At 51.4% G+C, this 15,785-nt stretch overlaps 1 protein-coding gene across 3 annotated transcripts; it reads right to left on the bottom strand.

Annotated features, from left to right (window-relative positions):
* Positions 1–239: 239 nt before the first annotated feature.
* MFNG (MFNG O-fucosylpeptide 3-beta-N-acetylglucosaminyltransferase) lies at positions 240–14,471 on the bottom strand. Of its 3 annotated transcripts, none has more exons than XM_019292766.3 (8): positions 12,893–14,471; positions 8,320–8,368; positions 7,698–7,800; positions 7,568–7,610; positions 6,325–6,410; positions 4,866–5,031; positions 4,272–4,357; positions 240–3,431 (listed from the first exon to the last, which is right to left on the bottom strand). In XM_019292766.3, the coding sequence occupies exons 1-8, from the start codon at positions 13,229–13,231 to the stop codon at positions 3,362–3,364; spliced, it is 942 nt and encodes a 313-aa protein (XP_019148311.1). In that variant the 5' UTR covers positions 13,232–14,471; the 3' UTR covers positions 240–3,361. The 3 variants fall into 3 exon arrangements, with proteins under 3 accessions (XP_019148311.1, XP_010408856.1, XP_010408857.1); XM_010410554.4 differs by having other exon boundaries at positions 7,457–7,610; positions 12,893–14,271; XM_010410555.4 differs by having other exon boundaries at positions 240–3,428; positions 7,457–7,610; positions 12,893–14,267.
* Positions 14,472–15,785: the final 1,314 nt, after the last annotated feature.

Here is a 15,785-nt window from a genome sequence, read left to right as displayed (position 1 = left end):
ATACAGTTTAAACATCATTAATAGTGTTGGTTGCTATGGTGTTGGGCAGGCAGGGGTGTCTATACTTGAAACCTTGAACTCTACTTAATGTTGTGCAACAGCAGGGTCATGCCAACACCCTTGACTTTGACCCCACTTTTCCCAGTAAAATAAAAAGACCATGTCTCCATTCCTTTTCATTCTTGGGAGAGGGTTTTTTTTCCCTGCAATGAGAAAAGGAAGTGAGAGCTAGAGAAAGGTAGAGATAAAAAAAAAAATACAAATTTAATAGACCCAGTGGAACCTTTCCAAAATCTTTGTTACATCAAGAGAAAGAGAATAAAAAATGACAGCCCCCTGAAAAGTTTCACATGAGATTGTTTCTCATTTTCCCAAGCAGCTAAACATTTTAATAAACTAGGAAAATGAGACTGTAAAACCACAACATCTGACAGCAAGCCCCAGGGGCAGGAACCATTCCTGAAACTAATTTTAACTCATGTTTTAACGTTGATCAGATTTCATGTGGTGAATGTCCCATTAAGCTGTCTCTCTGTTCTTAGAGAAAACCTGGTTTCTTTTGTCGACTCAGAAGCTATTTTCTTTCCAGCGTATTGTCGTCACAGGCATAGCAGGACTTTTCTGTCATTCACTTCTCTACAGCCCAAGAGATGCCCTGCCCCAGACATCTTCTCATCTGTTCTGTTTCCTTATGAGACAAGATATTTTCCATAAAAGTGGCACTTAACTGCTCCAGCAACGAAGCCCAGTCTTAAACGGGTCCCCATGCAGCCACTCAAGGACTCAACCCATTAAACATCTGATCTTCAGCCATGCAAAAGGCACCATGTCAATTCAGACCAGCTGAGGCCAGGATCCAAAGCGAGCTTTCAGTGTCTCTGCTTTGCTTTTACCTCAGGGAAGTGAAGCTGCTGTACCAGTTTCCTCAAACGAATCGCATTTTGCTCTGATTGTCACTGGGACATCTACAGACACGACCAACTTTTTAACTCAGTCTCTATTAACATCAGCTGAAAGTTTGAATGGGGAAAACTGATACATCCAAAAAGTGTAGACTTGAAGACTCATTTCTTCTCACAAAAGCATATTTCATCTCCTGGTTGAGTTCAAACCCAACCACTTGTTCTGTGGGGCAGGACTTCTTGGTGCTGCATCCCCCTTCCAATAGCTGTGTGTCTGTTTTGTGGATTCTTGGCTGGCACAGCCGTGTGAGCCAAGGGCTTTGCACAGCTCAAGGAATGGTCACTGGCATCAGCTTGCTCCTCTGCCTGCTCAGGATGAGCTTCTAGTTCAAAGGCCTGTTGTGCAACAGAAGGAAGCAAGGCTGTGTGCTGCTACACAAGCTGACTAAATGCCAGTAACAACGACCAGGTTGGAAAACACAGAATCACAGAATAACAAGGTTGGAAGAGGCCTCCAAGATCACTGAGTCCAAACCCATGTCCTAACACCTCAACTAGACTATGGCACCAAGTGCCATGTCCAGTCTTTTTTTAAACACATCCAGAGATGGTGACTCTACCACCTCCCTGGGTAGACCATTCCAGTACTTGATTATTCTTTCTGTGAAAAACTGTTTCTTAATATCCAACCTATACCTTCCTTGACACAGCTTGACACGGTGCCCTCTTGTTCTGTCAGTTGCTGCCTGGTGGAAGAGACCAACCCCCACCTGTCTACAACCTCCTTTCAGCTCTACAGGCTCCTGCCTTCTGTTTTTCCAGGAATTAAAGTGCTCATTCCTTTCTGGATCCCCCTTTGCAGAGGTGGAAGGTCTTTCTGACGCCTTTCCTTTAAACCTCTTGTGCTCTGTGTAGGAGATGCTGGTGCTCAGGGGGTGGAAGGAGGTGACAGAGTGGCCAGTTTTCAAAACAGCAAAGCCACAGTGACAGTCGCCTTTGGCTCTTCCAGCCCACCAGCAGCAGGCTTAGTCACATCAGCAGCATCAAAGCTGAGCAGCTCCTTAGAGAAAGGGCATTTGTCCTTTCATCTGGAGATTACAGGATCTCTCACAGATCCCAGCAGTCTGTTTTGAAATGCTCTTTAAAGAGAAATACCTGTTTGTGGTACCACCTGCCATTTAAAACAGCCCCTTTGCCTTCCAACTTTCCCTGCAACACTCTCCCCCAGCTATTTAACCGTGTGTACAAGGACAAAATTATGACTAAGTTCCTTCCCCAGCAAGGACCGTTGCCCAGCTTTCACACTGGGCCCTTTATTAAGAAAAGGACCCTTCACAAACATGCCAGAAAGCTTGTAACCTATTTGGGCCCGCTCCTTCCCCCTGCTGCACACAGCAGGGACAGCAGGGAGGCAGAAAGCGGCTATTAGCATCTGGAGGAAAGACCCACAGAGATAAAAAGCTCTTTGCCTTGCTCTTGCCGTTCCTTCATGATTTAATTTTTTCGTCTGGGGACAGAAAAGATTATAAAGCTGTAACCTCTAATCTGCTCCTGAGCGCTCCTTCTCCATCTCTTCCTTTCTCCTCTCTTTCAGCCAGTTCTAATCCTTTATGTCTCTTCTCACAGACAGGAGTTGGAGTCTAATCTCAGGTGACAGGTTGGTAATTAGAGCAAGAGATTATCCTGACCCCACATCAAGAAGGTAAAAGGAGAGGAATAAAGCAGCACCATACAAGATCAAACCTTCAACATTCAATGCGGGAACCAACCCCATCTCGCTCAGTTTCCTCCTGGCTCCCTTACCACACACCCTCTCTTTTGTCCCAGTAGAGCAGGGGACTCCTGATTCTTTGTACTTCCTGCCCATCTCCCCTCCGTTGAGCAAGGACTATGCTTTTCCAGGATTCATTCAGCACAAAAGTGGTCACATTTTCCATTTCTATAGACTTTGATTATGCAGAGACTCAGCAGGTCTGTGGCTGCAAAGTGTGGGCAGTAGGGAAAGCGCAGATATAGAGGAAGAGGCCCTGTTCACAGAGTCTGGAGCCACGACATGCTGCCAGCCACCCTCAGTTGGGCACTGGGTACACACACACAGGGCCCTTCTAGTCCAGCAAGATGCAGCCAGGGCACAGAGCAGCAGCAGCAAGTCCTCATCTCTACCAAGATGCCCAGCAGCCACTATCCAATCCTTGATCTGCCCAGAAGGCATACTGCTCCCATCCCTTGCATGTATCCCAGCACAGATGAGAAGCTCATTCATGTGTCCAGCCCATCTTTGGATCAGACCTTGTCTCTTGTCCTGTGTCACCAGTATTGAGCGAGGACCAAGAAAGCCATCACAGAGCCCCAAGACCACCACAGAAAAGGTGAAACTGGGAGCACCAAGCTTCTTCAGTGTCCCACTCCCTAGAGGGGAACAGGTGTCACCAGGATTCACTGTAGCTAAGACTCAGGCATCACCAGCCAACAGCCTGCAGGCACCAGGAGGTGTCGGGATAGAGGTGGCAGTGGAGTGATCGAAACCTGCTGGGGAGAAAGCAAAGTAAGGTCAGAGGACAGTTTTTACACCAGCACACAGCTGGAAGATGGAGGACCTCTCCCTTATGCCCCATTCCACATCAGGCACCCACCCTGCACCACAGAGCTCAGGACTGGTTGTTCACCCCACGATGTCTTTTCTCAGCAAAGCCTCCCTCTGGTACCCAAATCCAGCTCCAGCCCATGGAGCCAAAGCCCACAGCTCACCCTGATCAAGGGCAGGGAGATGGGCACTGCACCAGCCCCTGCTACGTGGTTCTGCTGATGCTCTTTTCATCACCCAGCTGCTTCCCACCCCTGCTATCTCCAGCCAGGATCTTCCTACTCATGCTCTGCAAATAACAACTTTAGGTTTGTTCACTCAAAGAGGAGAAGGTAAATCAAAGAACAGTTTTGTTTGCAGTCAGCCTGAAGTCAACCTTTTTCTTTTTTCCCTTCAGTTTTCTCAGCAAAGCATAAAAGGAAAAAGCAAGCAGAATTTCCTTTCCTGAGTTTAAAAGAACATTTCTGCTCCTGTCCCTGAGGTAAAAGGTTAGCTTGTTCAGCCTCAAAATGGGAAATAAACAGCAATACTTTCGGCTTAGGAATTGTCCAAATAAAATGTTTTGAACACTTTGTTTCCTCCCACTCACCCAAAAAGGTCTGCAAAGTTTATAAGCCTTCACGATCAGCTTAATGCTGGGGTGCCCCTCACCCCATAAGCCATGTGACTGTAAGGTTTCTGTCCCTCTCTCTTGCCCTCCTGCACCCCGCTGGGCTGCCTCCCCCTCCCAGCCTGTTGTCTGAGGGCTCACACAGCAGCAACACCCAGAGCATCATGCCCCATACCTTGAGGGGTCCTCCTGGGGCGAGAAGGGGCCGCTGAGCTCAATGACATTAAGTTTGTTCTCAAACATACCATAGCTGAGGGTGACCTACAAAGCAGTGGTGAGAAAGGAGCAGAAAGGGTGAGGTGAGTTCAGGAGCAAGGAATTTGCTGTAGGTGACAGAAACTCCCCTTCTAGTCCTTTCTCTGCTGGCTTAGCCTCTGCCTTCCACATCTCTCCTGTCTTCCTTCCCATGATGGTCCACCCTACTAGTCCTTTGCCAGGCAGACACAGTGCCATGTCAAAGGCCCTTTCCCAATCAATCATTATTTCTGCTTGTCCGTGTGCCAATTCTCCCAGGGATGCCCTCAATCCTCCCGTCACTCCCCATACATGTGCTCCCCACCACTGATTCCAGGGCACTGTCACTGGCAGCTGTGCTGCAGGCAACATCTGCTCCTTATTTCAAAGAAGCATTTGTCAGGAAAGCCTCCCCAGACAAGTAGATGATTGATCCAATGCACATCAGCGCCATCAGTGGAACCATGTGCCTGTAAGCTCCCCTCTACTTCTCCTTCCTCACACACCTCCCTCTTGCTTCCTTTCCCCTCCTCACCTGCTGCATGAGCTGAGAGCTGGGGATGAGCTGCAGGTTCTCCAGGTGGGAGTGGAAGAGTGCATTGGGAATCAGCTGCCCACCGACCTTGCACTCAATGATGTAACCCACGGTGCAGTCATCTGGCAGGCGGATGAGCTCGGAAGTGCTCAGGAAGTTCCTGCCACTGGAAGAGAGTAGGGCTGCATGGGTTAGGAAAAGGGTAGGGGCAGATGTAGGCATCCATTCATGCAGGAGATTACTGAAAACCAGAGTAAATCCTGTAACCAGGCAAGAAATCCCCGAGTTCCACCTGCAAAGATTCAGGAACACGTTTGATCTTTCACCATTCCCAGCCGTGCTGCCCCACAAATTGTCAGGTGCTGCCCCAATACATGCTCAGGTCCTTGCTAAGCTGATGCAGAGAGTTGACAGACTTCCCTGAGTCGTTTCCCCACCTGTTTGGGGAAGTGCACTGAGCCCCTGGGGGTGTCAGACAAGCTACCACAAGAGAATCAGTGGGAGCACACGGCCAGGTCCAGGAGGAAGAAAAAACAGGACATGCAGCTTGGATAAGCCATCCATGCAATGTAACACTACATACTGGGCCACCTTTTGATGACAGGCTAAACCAAATTTCTGTATTGGCAGTAGTTACACAGTGTGAAGCACTGTCTACTGTAACAACCCCCAGCCAGTTCAAATATGTTTTAAGCGGTTCAAAACAATAGTGGCAGACTTCAGGCCAGGTTAGGCATTATCTATTGGTGCCACTTTCGTTTTACCCTAGATCACAGATCATCCTCCTGACTGAGCCTACCATAACATACATCTCATGGGCTTTGGCTAAAGCAGCCACCTGGTGTGGATCAGATGTGTCCTTCTGGGTATGCTCAGATCTGGTTAAGGCTGGCACAGCCAGTGCCTACCAGTGTATGAGCATTCAGCCTGTGGTATAACCCAGGGCATCATGGAATACATCATCTTGTTGTAGGCCAGGCTAACACAAGACCATGCATCAAGCTGAGGAAATGACAGTGGGCACCCTGAGAAACCAAAGACTGTTTGGGGTGAGGGAACAGAAAACTGGCTCAGGGGGAGAGTAGAGAAAGTTGGAAAGAGGCAGGTGAAGGGGAGATGAGAGAGGCAGATAGGGAAATCACTTAGGAGAAGAATCAGAGGAAGCTAAAAGGGATGGGAAGGAGCATGGGGAGTAAACAAGAGCTTTAAGGAGATGGGGAGAGAGGAGTACATCATCCTATGACCATGCTTGCTGGTGTGCCTGCTCTGGCCAGTTTTCCATCAGTTAGCAGGCCCACCCACTACATCCTTCCTCCAGTCCCACACCTTGCAGACATGCAGCATGTGGCACTCTGCCCCTCTGCAAACACCACATGCACAAATCCAGGTCTGACACTGCCAGGAATTAATGTGCAGCCATGTTGCTCATCCCCAAAGGCTCCCCTGCTCCCCAGCTCACCTGGCCCAGGGCACCATCTTCCTTGCCAGCACGCGGCTGATGCAGAACCCAGCCCCTCCTGTGGCAAACCAGAAGCGCACGGATTTCTGGAGAGAAACACCAGAGAAAATCAGTGGCAGAGGCTCAGACAATACCATTCTCCCAGAGATGGGAATGCTGGAAACCTGGCTTTGATGTCAGGACAAACACAGCCCTATCGTCACCCCAGCCCCCTGACTGCTGCCCAGAAGATGGACTTGCCAGCAGTACAGCATCAATTTTCACCTCCTCATAACCGGAATGACCAGCTCCTCCTGCTGGCAGCAACAGGTGGGCTGCCTAGAGCAGGCTGGTGTCCTGTCAGACACGTACCCAAAGGCAGAGCAACAACGTCAGACTCTGCCCCTTGGATGATCAAATTTACTCAACACCTACAGCCCTGTTCAGACAAGATGGCAAGTGTTCAGCTGTTCCCCATTCCTGCTGGGACCTGTCTCTCCTTGCAATATTGTGCTGGTTTTGGCTGGGGTAGAGTTAACTTTCTTCCCAGGGGCTGGTATGGGGCTGTGTTTTGGATTTGTGCTGAACACGGAGCTGACAACACAGAGATGTTTTTGTTATTGCTGAGCAGGGCTTACCCTGAGCCAAGGCCTTTTCTGCTTTCATACTGACCCATGGGTAAGAAGACAGGGTGCAAGGGAGGTTGTGAGGAGACATTGCCAGGACAGGTGACCCCAACTGACCAAAGGGATATTCCAGACCATATGACATCATGCTTACTATATAAAATGTGGGGAGAAGGAGGAGCAGGAGGGAACATTTGGAGTGATGGTGTTTGTCTTCCCAAGCCACCATTACGCATGATGGGGCCCTGTTCTCCTGGAGGTGCCTGTGCACCTGCCTGCCCGTGGGAAGCAGTGACTTAACTCCTTGTTTTACTTTGCTTGTGTGCATGGCTTTTGCTTTCCCTGTCTTTATCTCAACCCATGAGTTTTCTACCTTTTCCCTTTTGATTCTCTCCCCACTCCCTCTGGTGGGTGAGTGAGCGAGTGGCTGCGTGGGGCTTGGCTGCTGGCTGGGGTTAAACCACGACAAGTGTGAGCCAGAGCACCAGAACAACCCACTGCCCCCACACCACCACCACAGGCTGTACCGTCTGATTGTTTGGCAGCGTTTCAGAGGCCCAGATGGGTCGGTTGAGGCTGGGTTTGCCCAGGTAAACATCCCACGTCTCCGAGTAGGAGGACAAGAGCTTCAGGAGTACCTGAGGGTTCAGGTAGTTGTCATCATCCAAGTGGCAAAACCAGCTGGGGGAGACAGGAAGACACGAGAAGTTTGCAGTAAGGAGGGTGCCTTTTGCTCTCAGGGGTCCCCCCAGGGCAGCCCTGCCTCACCTCAGGCCGCTGGCCAGGAAGGCGTCGAACTCTGCAGCCATCTTGCAGGACAGGGCCAGGTGGCTGTGCTCGGCAGAGCAGTTGGTGAAGATCACGCGGCCACCTGCCAGAGGAGGGAAAGCTCAGAGCCAGCCCACTTTGCACAGTCACAGGGAGGACATCTGGGCAGGAGGGAAGGGGTTTGTTCACAGACAGTCTCCTCACAGCCCCCCAAAAGGCATCTGAGCCCATGGTGACATGGGTTCCACTCTTCCCCCTACCAGGAGATGAAATCTGGACAAAGCCGAGCAGCTTGGCCAAGACCAGGATGCCTGCCATCCACACACCCACCCTGCTCACCGCCATGGGCAGCGGTTGAGGGGCTCTGTCATGGGCTGCTTCTACCCATGGATGCAGACAGCACCCTGCCTCCAGTGGGCTGCATGCCCTGGGGTAAGCCAGATTCACCAAATCATCGCCACCACAGCTTGGGGCCCTCCCACGGGACACGGCAAGGGGCGTGTTTCAGTGGGCAGTGCTGGAGCAGGAGAGCCAGCCCTCACAGCAGACCCCCTCTCAAGGCCAGGGCAGCTGAGGGGCTGAAGGTGGAGTGGAAAGGTGGTGTCATAGGACAGGTCATTACCCACTCTCCTTTTCAAGGCATCATCTTCTTCATCAGTGAAGATGTAGGTCTGGGGAAACAAGGAAAAGAGGTTACTCTCAGGGATGGAGCTGGTGCTGTTCCTGGCTGCCCACTTCCTCCTCCCACAGCTGGACACACTCAACATGGTTACCTCACTCCATCCTCTGCTGCTGTACCCACTCCCAGGCAGCAGCTGAACAGAAGCATGGCTGTGCTCCCCCTTCCTGCAGTGCACAATCCTCAGCGCCTGTGTAGCTTCACTTTCACCCCCATCCCACTGCCTAGGGAACAGGGGATCCATGACACTGAGTGAGGGGGCAAGATAGCCCTGGATTAGGTGTCAGTGGTACAAAAATTAAAGCATTGTGGTTAAATTAAGCTTGGGTTAAAAGAACATCTGCTTGTGAGTGAAGTGTGCACAGCCCCCTGCCAGTTTCTGCCCCCTCCTCCTCCTCTCTCTCCACTCCCAGGCTTCTCTAATCCCCCTTGCTGCCATTATGTGGCACATCTCCCCCTCTTCAGAGCCAGGCGAGGATCAGGGCTGGTGGAGAAAAGCTTTCTTCAGGCAGAAAATGAGCTTTCATGGAATGAAAAAGGAGTCGCGAGCCATAAACAGTCTCCCCACCAGCTGCCCACAGGCTGGTTAAACACAGCACCTGCGCAGGCACAAAGGGAACAAGGCAGGCAGACAACAGCTCCAGGAGCCATCACTGTTCCCCAAGGCTCTGGCAAGGAGACACAGTCTCTACATCTCCCCACACCCACCCAGCACTTGGGAGATAGAGCCCTCTCTAGAGGACGTAGCAGGAGAAATGTTGTGTACATGAAAAGAAGGTAATGAAGGACCCTCAGAGACCACCTGGCTCAAGCAGAGGCAGCAGGATGGTTTCATGATCTCAGACGGATGAGCCACAGCGCTGGGTGAATTACCCTCCACCAGCTGAGCTGCAGCAATGGAACACGCACACATTCCCACCCCGCCCCACCAGTAAAGTCTTTTAGTTAAAAGCACTTTCAAGGCAATCATGTGACAAGAAGCAATTAGCGAAGTCTCAGGTAAAGGAACTGCTCTGGGTCAGGGGACCATATCACAACCTTCAGGCAAGGCAGGGATTGTCAGCAGCATGGGATTTCCCTCGCCAGCATGTCAGAGTTAGAAATTTACACTATGGCAAATATTTTCATCTTAAGAAAAAAAAACAAACAAACCTGAAACAATTGAAACTTTCTGCCATTTTCAAAAAAAAACCCCAAGAAATATTTTTGCTGGAAATTACTTGCTTACAGATATAAAACTAACTAGATATCACGTGCTTAACAAACATCACATTTGATTGACTTAAAATAGCAATCTGCATCTTCTCCAAATTTTCTACTTGTAAAAATATTCTGAGGTTCCCAGTTTTCTCTTGATGCAGGATGGGAAACGGGTTTTTTTTGCAGACATCCAACACGTTTCTGTGGAACCCAAGGATGAAAGTACACTGTCACCACAGGCAACACCAGACTGTCCAAAATAACTGGGAAAAGGGAACTGTGAGTGTGGGGATTAGGCAAGTCTGATTTTTCTGGCTCTTTCAAACTCTGATCTCCATGGCACACCTGTCTGTGCTCGAGAAACGCAAAAAAAGGTCACAACAGCACACACAGCCTCCATCCATGTCTCTTCATCCCTCATATGCCTGAGGGTGGGAAACCTGGAACAGCAGTTGCTGCCAGAGACGAAGCACAGAAAGTATCCCTCCATTCTGGAGTGGAGAAGATGTCAGTGTAGGAAAGGAAGTCTGCTGGACAGCAGTGCAAGCAGTGATATGGAGCCCCTGTGTCAAACAGCTTTTTCTGGCAGATCTTCATGAACATCAGAGCCCATGCAATGGATAAATGCTAGACTTCGAGACCTCCTCACCCCAAACTGGGGAAATAGCCTAGCAAGAAAAAACTAGGAAAAGGGAATAAAGATATGGAACCTGACAACCCAGGGCCATGTTCATCTCCCAGGCTCACAGGGTACCCCTTCTCGGTGAAGAAACCCTCTCCAAAATGCAAATACTTCAGCAGGGTTATAGTTGTGTCCTGCACAGAGAACAAATTCAAAATCTGTGGTGCATTCACATCACTGAAAATCTGAAAGCCAGTTCAGGATGGGCCATTCAAAGGTTTCATTGCTGGATGTGTGGGCTTCTAAAAGGAGGGGAAGTGCTAGAATTAGTCCACATTACCAAACAAAATGCCATTTCACACCAGAAAGCTGGACTTATCTCCATCAAAACTTCTGGGGCCAAGAGTGTAAATCACTCCCAGATTATGCCCAGCCTAAACAATCATCAGAACCGACACTCTGCTTAGATTAAGCTTTTGCTGAGGAAAAGCCTTTTGCTAAAATGACTTTCACATCAATATCCCATGGGAAGTCTGTCATGGATCAGTTCTCAAGAGGCAGAGCATGGTCCAGCAAAGAGTGCCCACCTCACACTTCCCCATCTCCCACCAACTGCACGTCTTCAGATTAAACAGAGCAGTTTCAGAGACAATCTCTCTTATTTTCTACCCCAACAGAGTCCAACACAGAGGATTTTTAATTCGGCTCCCATACAGTCTGTCCTTGCCATCAAAGCCACAGCTGCTCCTGCCTCCTGTTACAGTCACCTAAGCCTGATCTGGAAGGTCTGGGTTGCTTCCTCCAGGAGGAAACCATGCAGGTAATCAGCTCCGAAGCCAGGCTTGGCATCAGCAACACGGCCAGCTGCTAAAACTTCCCTGCTGGCCACTGGTGGAGAAAGACTGACTGAATTGGTCTCCAGCCATGAGTAAGGGCGAGACAGTAAGATGCTGGGTCAGCGCTAGGAGAAGGCAGCCTCTGCACATCAGGACTTCTGAGACCTGGATTTCTCCAGGACTGGCTCCTAAAGCCTGTATCTCTCTTTTTTTTTTTTTTTTTTTTGCTAAGTGAGGTTTTCTATATTGTCAAATTTTCAAAACCAACCATTTCCTGTAAACCTAAAAAAACCCTTAAGCAGGGATATATTAAAAAATAAAAGTTTTTGACTTTCATATACGTCTCTTTACTTCCCTTTCTGCTCCCACTCCCCTTCCCTCAAAGCCATTTCATAAAAAAAGCAGAAGAAAAACACAGAAAACTGAGGAGGGGGGAGGTAAATACTGAACTTGCAACAAAAATTAGTAACACTGAAAAAACTCTGTTTAAAAATGAGTGACACTCCCACTCTACCCTTCCTTCCTATTTTCCTGCTCAGTCTGTGTAGTTTTCCCAGAGGCTGGCAGCAGCATGGAAAATTCAACACCTCTTCCCAGGTTTGGACATCATTTGCATGTCAGAGGGGATCAGAAGAATCTGGGGAGCTAATAGCTAATTCCTGTCATCAGCAGAATGGCCAGGCACTGGTTTGTCAAACAAAGGAGGGAAAGAAAGGTGAATTGCTCCTTTAAAACCCACTGGGAAGGCCCCACGAGCAATATCCTAATGCCAGTGCAGCCATGTGGTTGGGTTTGGTTTCTCCAAGGAGCTGCTGGGCTGGAGCCGGCCGGAGAGGAGAAGTGCATCTGGAGGAGGAAGCAGGGCATCTCAGATGCTGAGAGGGACACACAGCCAGGGAGGAAGCATGCTCAAAATAGGACACGGCTTCCTGTGCCGACCGCAGCAGACCAGAGAGCTGCAGCACCACGAAGTGGAAAACCACCCTTACCCAGAAAACCCCGCATTGCTTCAGGCGCTCTCCTACCAGTACCTCCGCCCCCGTCCCCCTTCCTCGCTGGGGCCTGAATTTGCCTTCTAGGCACCCATCACACACAGGCAGAGGCAAAAAAACCCCAGCCTTCAGGGCAGCCACAGGATTTCTTCTTTCTTGAGGAGCAACTCTGCGAGGGAGGGAGAAAAGCGCCGGAGCTCTGGGGAGTACTCCTGCCCACCAGTAAGCCGGTCCGCACAGCACCACTAATGTGGTGCCCCACATCAGTTCCTCTAACAGGAAGGAAACTCTCCAAACTCTGTTTTAGCAAAGGATGGAAACATCGGGCCCCCAGTTAAAAAAAAGAAAATTAAAATCAAAAATACACCCGCATCACTTCAAGATCATGCACATGAAAGCATCTGCCCAAGAAAGGAAAGGATGGATTGTGCTGATGTGCTGGGGAGTGAACAGGGCTGGCTACAGGAGGTCCTGCAGGAGCCTGCCTGCCTTGTTCTCTTGCCCACTGCACTGCCTCTTTCCAGGGCAATGGGTGCCCAGGCACCGTGTAGGCATCCTGACAAAGGGCCAGGGGAGCCTGTCAGCTCCAAACCCAGCAAACTCATGGCACTAGGAGGTAGAAAGCCACCATTTCATACAGACACGGGATGGTCTGTGCATTCACTCTGGTGTGGCATCTCTGCCAAGCTTTCCCATGAAGCAGCAGTGAAACATTTTGCTGGGTAGCATCTCCCTTCGAATGTGGAGTGAGAACTAGAGAAAATGAGGCAAAGTCCCGGGGGGCACTACAGTGCCCAGCCTCCCCTTCCTCTGGCTTTTATCACCATTACCAACACCTTCTCTGTAGTCTGAATCCACACACTCACCTGCTCACTGGCCTGGGATATCCACGTGTCCAGGAGCAGCTCCATCCTGCTCTGGTGAAATCTCTTGGTTGTCTTCACAGCTATGAAAATGTCCCCAAGCGTCAGGCTTCCCTCAGTCCTGTACTCCTCCGGAGGATGGGGTTTGAGGTCCTTCTGCCCCCTGCCACCAGCTCCCTCTGGGCTCCCTCCGCTCTGTTGCTCTGGCTTCTCCAGCATCCCCTCCCTGACCCCTGGGTGCTGAGCTGCGTCCCGAGCCCCGCGGTGCCGCATGGAGAGGAGAGCCACGCTGGCAAGGAAGACTGCGGCCCCAGAGACACCACGGATGAGCCGACGGCCCATGGCTCCCAATCGATCCCGCCGCAGCCAGTATCCTACCGAACAAGGACAAGCTCTGCCTGTAGCTCCATGTGAAGCTGTCTGCTCTTCTCGAAGCCTCCGAAGGGGCAGGATTAGTCAAGAGCAAGGTCTGAACAGGATGTGGTCAAGGAACAGGGTGGGCAAAGACCAGGAAGCCAAAGAGTCAGCAGACGTGAAGGATCCCGGTGAAGCAGGGGGGATTTTCACAGACTACGGAGGGCTCAGTGGCCCAGCGAGGCAGGGACACATGACGGGAAAACACTCCAAGGCGACGGCACGTGGCTGGCACAGCCTGCCAGGAGGAAAGCGAGCATCCCCGCTCCCGACAGAGAGGCCGAGTGTCTCAGGCTGGGTGTTGAGGGGGCGGCCGAGGAGATCAGAGCCACGAGTGGGAAGTCTGGACCGAAGGCATCAGTTGCCCAGAAGACACCAGCCCACACATGCGAGCCAGGCGCTCCGGCAGCAGGCGAGCGGCGGCTGCAGGGACCGGGTCCAGCGTGCGGCGGGGCTGCCTCTCCACCTGCTCCCTCCCGCAGCTCTGGCTCCTGCCAGCCCCGGTCCCGCCTCCGGGCACGGGGCGGGGCGCCAGCCCGGGGGAGGAAGGATGGAGAGGGGGGAGACCTGCGTCTGACAGTGGGCTTGCCTCACCAGGGCATCCCCGGTCCGGGACGCCTCCAAGGTGACAAACGGCAGAGCTGGGAGGACAAACCTGTTGCTTGACTGATTTCCCCGCTTCTCCGTGACAGTCCAGCCCGATCTCTGCAGCCCTGCTCGGCCCGCTGCTCTTGAGGGAGGAGGGGAGGGTGACACTGATGTGGGCTCTGGTGAAGTTAAGGTGCGGGCTCCTATATTGCTCTTGGGAAGAACGACTTTTCCCAGGAATTCCCTCAGCCCCAAACTTTTCCTATGGACACACGTCTGAATTGCTGCCCCTGCCTTTTAGTCGCAGCCTGCCTCCCCACAGCAGGGTCGTGTGTTCCCTGCTGTCCCTCCCACCTCCCACCACATCCCAGAGTCTCAAGCTTCTGATACCCATCTCCCTAAACCATGACTCTGCTCCTGAAGGTCCCTTTTCCTTGGCCTCCAGCCCTGCAATCCCCACCCTCTGCCCCACCTCACATCACCACCAGGATGTCCAAGGACATTCTGCTGCCCAGGTGGCAGCACAGGAACAGGTACACCAGCAACCGAAAGCAGGAGGAAGGGCCTGCTGCCTTCCTTTCAGTTGTAGAATCATAGAATTACTTGGGCTGGAAGGAACCTTAAAGATCATCCAGTTCTAAGCCCACTGCCATGGGCAGGGACACGTTCCACTAGAGCAGTTTGCTCAGAGCTCCACCAAACCTGGCCTTGAACACTTCTGGGGGAGCATGGGGGGGGTGTGTGCAGTGTCACCGCAGAGTTTATATCCCACCCAGCTCCTTGTCCCCTGCAGCAGAGCTGAGCTCAGCAACGTGTCCCTTGTGGCTTTCATGCTGTCCAAGGTGACGCTTCCCTTTCTCTGGGCAAGGAAAGGGGATGTCCTTTCTCTCTGGAAAACCTCAGAGACCTGCAGGCACAGCAGCAAAGTGGCACCTCCAGCTCCTTCCCCACTCCCCGCCTTCACCACTGGTCACCCCTGTGCCACCTTCACTTCCAGCCCTCTGGTTGCCAACAAGGGGTGGGGATATCAGAGACCCTCAAAAAGGTGTGGGAGCCCCTCCCAAGGACAAAGACCACCATGGAAGGGAAATTTGGGGGTCAGCACCACAGATTGCTGCGTGCTTTTGCTGGTTCAGTTAGATATAGGGTAGGTGACCATGCTGCCCCCTTCACACTACCTGTAGGCCACTTTACAGAGTAGCCAGAGGGGTACAGAGAGACAACAGCCCAGGACGGGGGATAACATCCATACCCCCACCTCAGCTTCCCTGTGCAGCAAGAGTGGGGACAGCAGGATGGTAGTGCTCTACATAAGCTGCCGAAATCAGAGCGCCTCCTCAGGGAGCGACAAGCTGTGGGCATCCAATCTCAGCATGCCAAAAAAAATAAAAATAAAAAGTAATAAGTTGGTGCCCAGGAGAATTGGTGGAGGTGTGGAAAAGGGCACCCCGCCCCATGCACGTCAGATCATGGAGCCTTAGAAAAGAGGGGCAGGGCAGCCTGCCAGGGTCCCTCTGTTCCACACTCCCACCGTGCGTCCAGCCACAGACACTGCCCAGGCACACAGGGAAAACCTCCCTGCAGGGCTAAACCCGTGTGCTCAGTTTCTCCAGGTCTCAGACACACACTTTCACACCACCCCTGTCCCTGGCTACTTTTTTCTTTTGTAAGGAAGAAACTACTGAATCCACTTCTTCCTCCTTCTCCCCTGTATTTCTCAGTCTCCTGCCTGCCCCTGAAGCAAGAACATCTCAAGAGCATCTCCCATATCCCTTTGGAGGGTCCCTGCAGGTTTTATTTTTAGATCCCTTTGAATACTGATACTTTCTCACACTGATTTGGGGCACAGGGGGAGTCATTCACCTTCAGGCCTTACATTACTGCAGGGATGTGA

The sequence above is a fragment of the Corvus cornix genome, chromosome 1A (genome assembly GCF_000738735.6).
Source record: "Corvus cornix cornix isolate S_Up_H32 chromosome 1A, ASM73873v5, whole genome shotgun sequence".
In the NCBI taxonomy this organism is placed as follows: Eukaryota; Metazoa; Chordata; class Aves; order Passeriformes; family Corvidae; genus Corvus; species Corvus cornix.
This window is presented reverse-complemented; position numbering and strand designations above follow the sequence as displayed.

What these genes read in the sequence shown, in the direction of transcription:
- MFNG (XM_010410554.4), bottom strand. Translation starts at nt 13,231, where the DNA reads ATGGGCCGTCGGCTCATCCGTGGTGTCTCTGGGGCCGCAGTCTTCCTT. An exon ending in TATCCCAGGCCAGTGAGCAG is followed by an intron (nt 8,369 to 12,892) that starts GTGAGTGTGTGG and finishes TTGTTTCCCCAG; the next exon opens with ACCTACATCTTCACTGATGA. An exon ending in TTCCTGGCCAGCGGCCTGAG is followed by an intron (nt 7,611 to 7,697) that starts GTGAGGCAGGGC and finishes TGTCTCCCCCAG; the next exon opens with CTGGTTTTGCCACTTGGATG.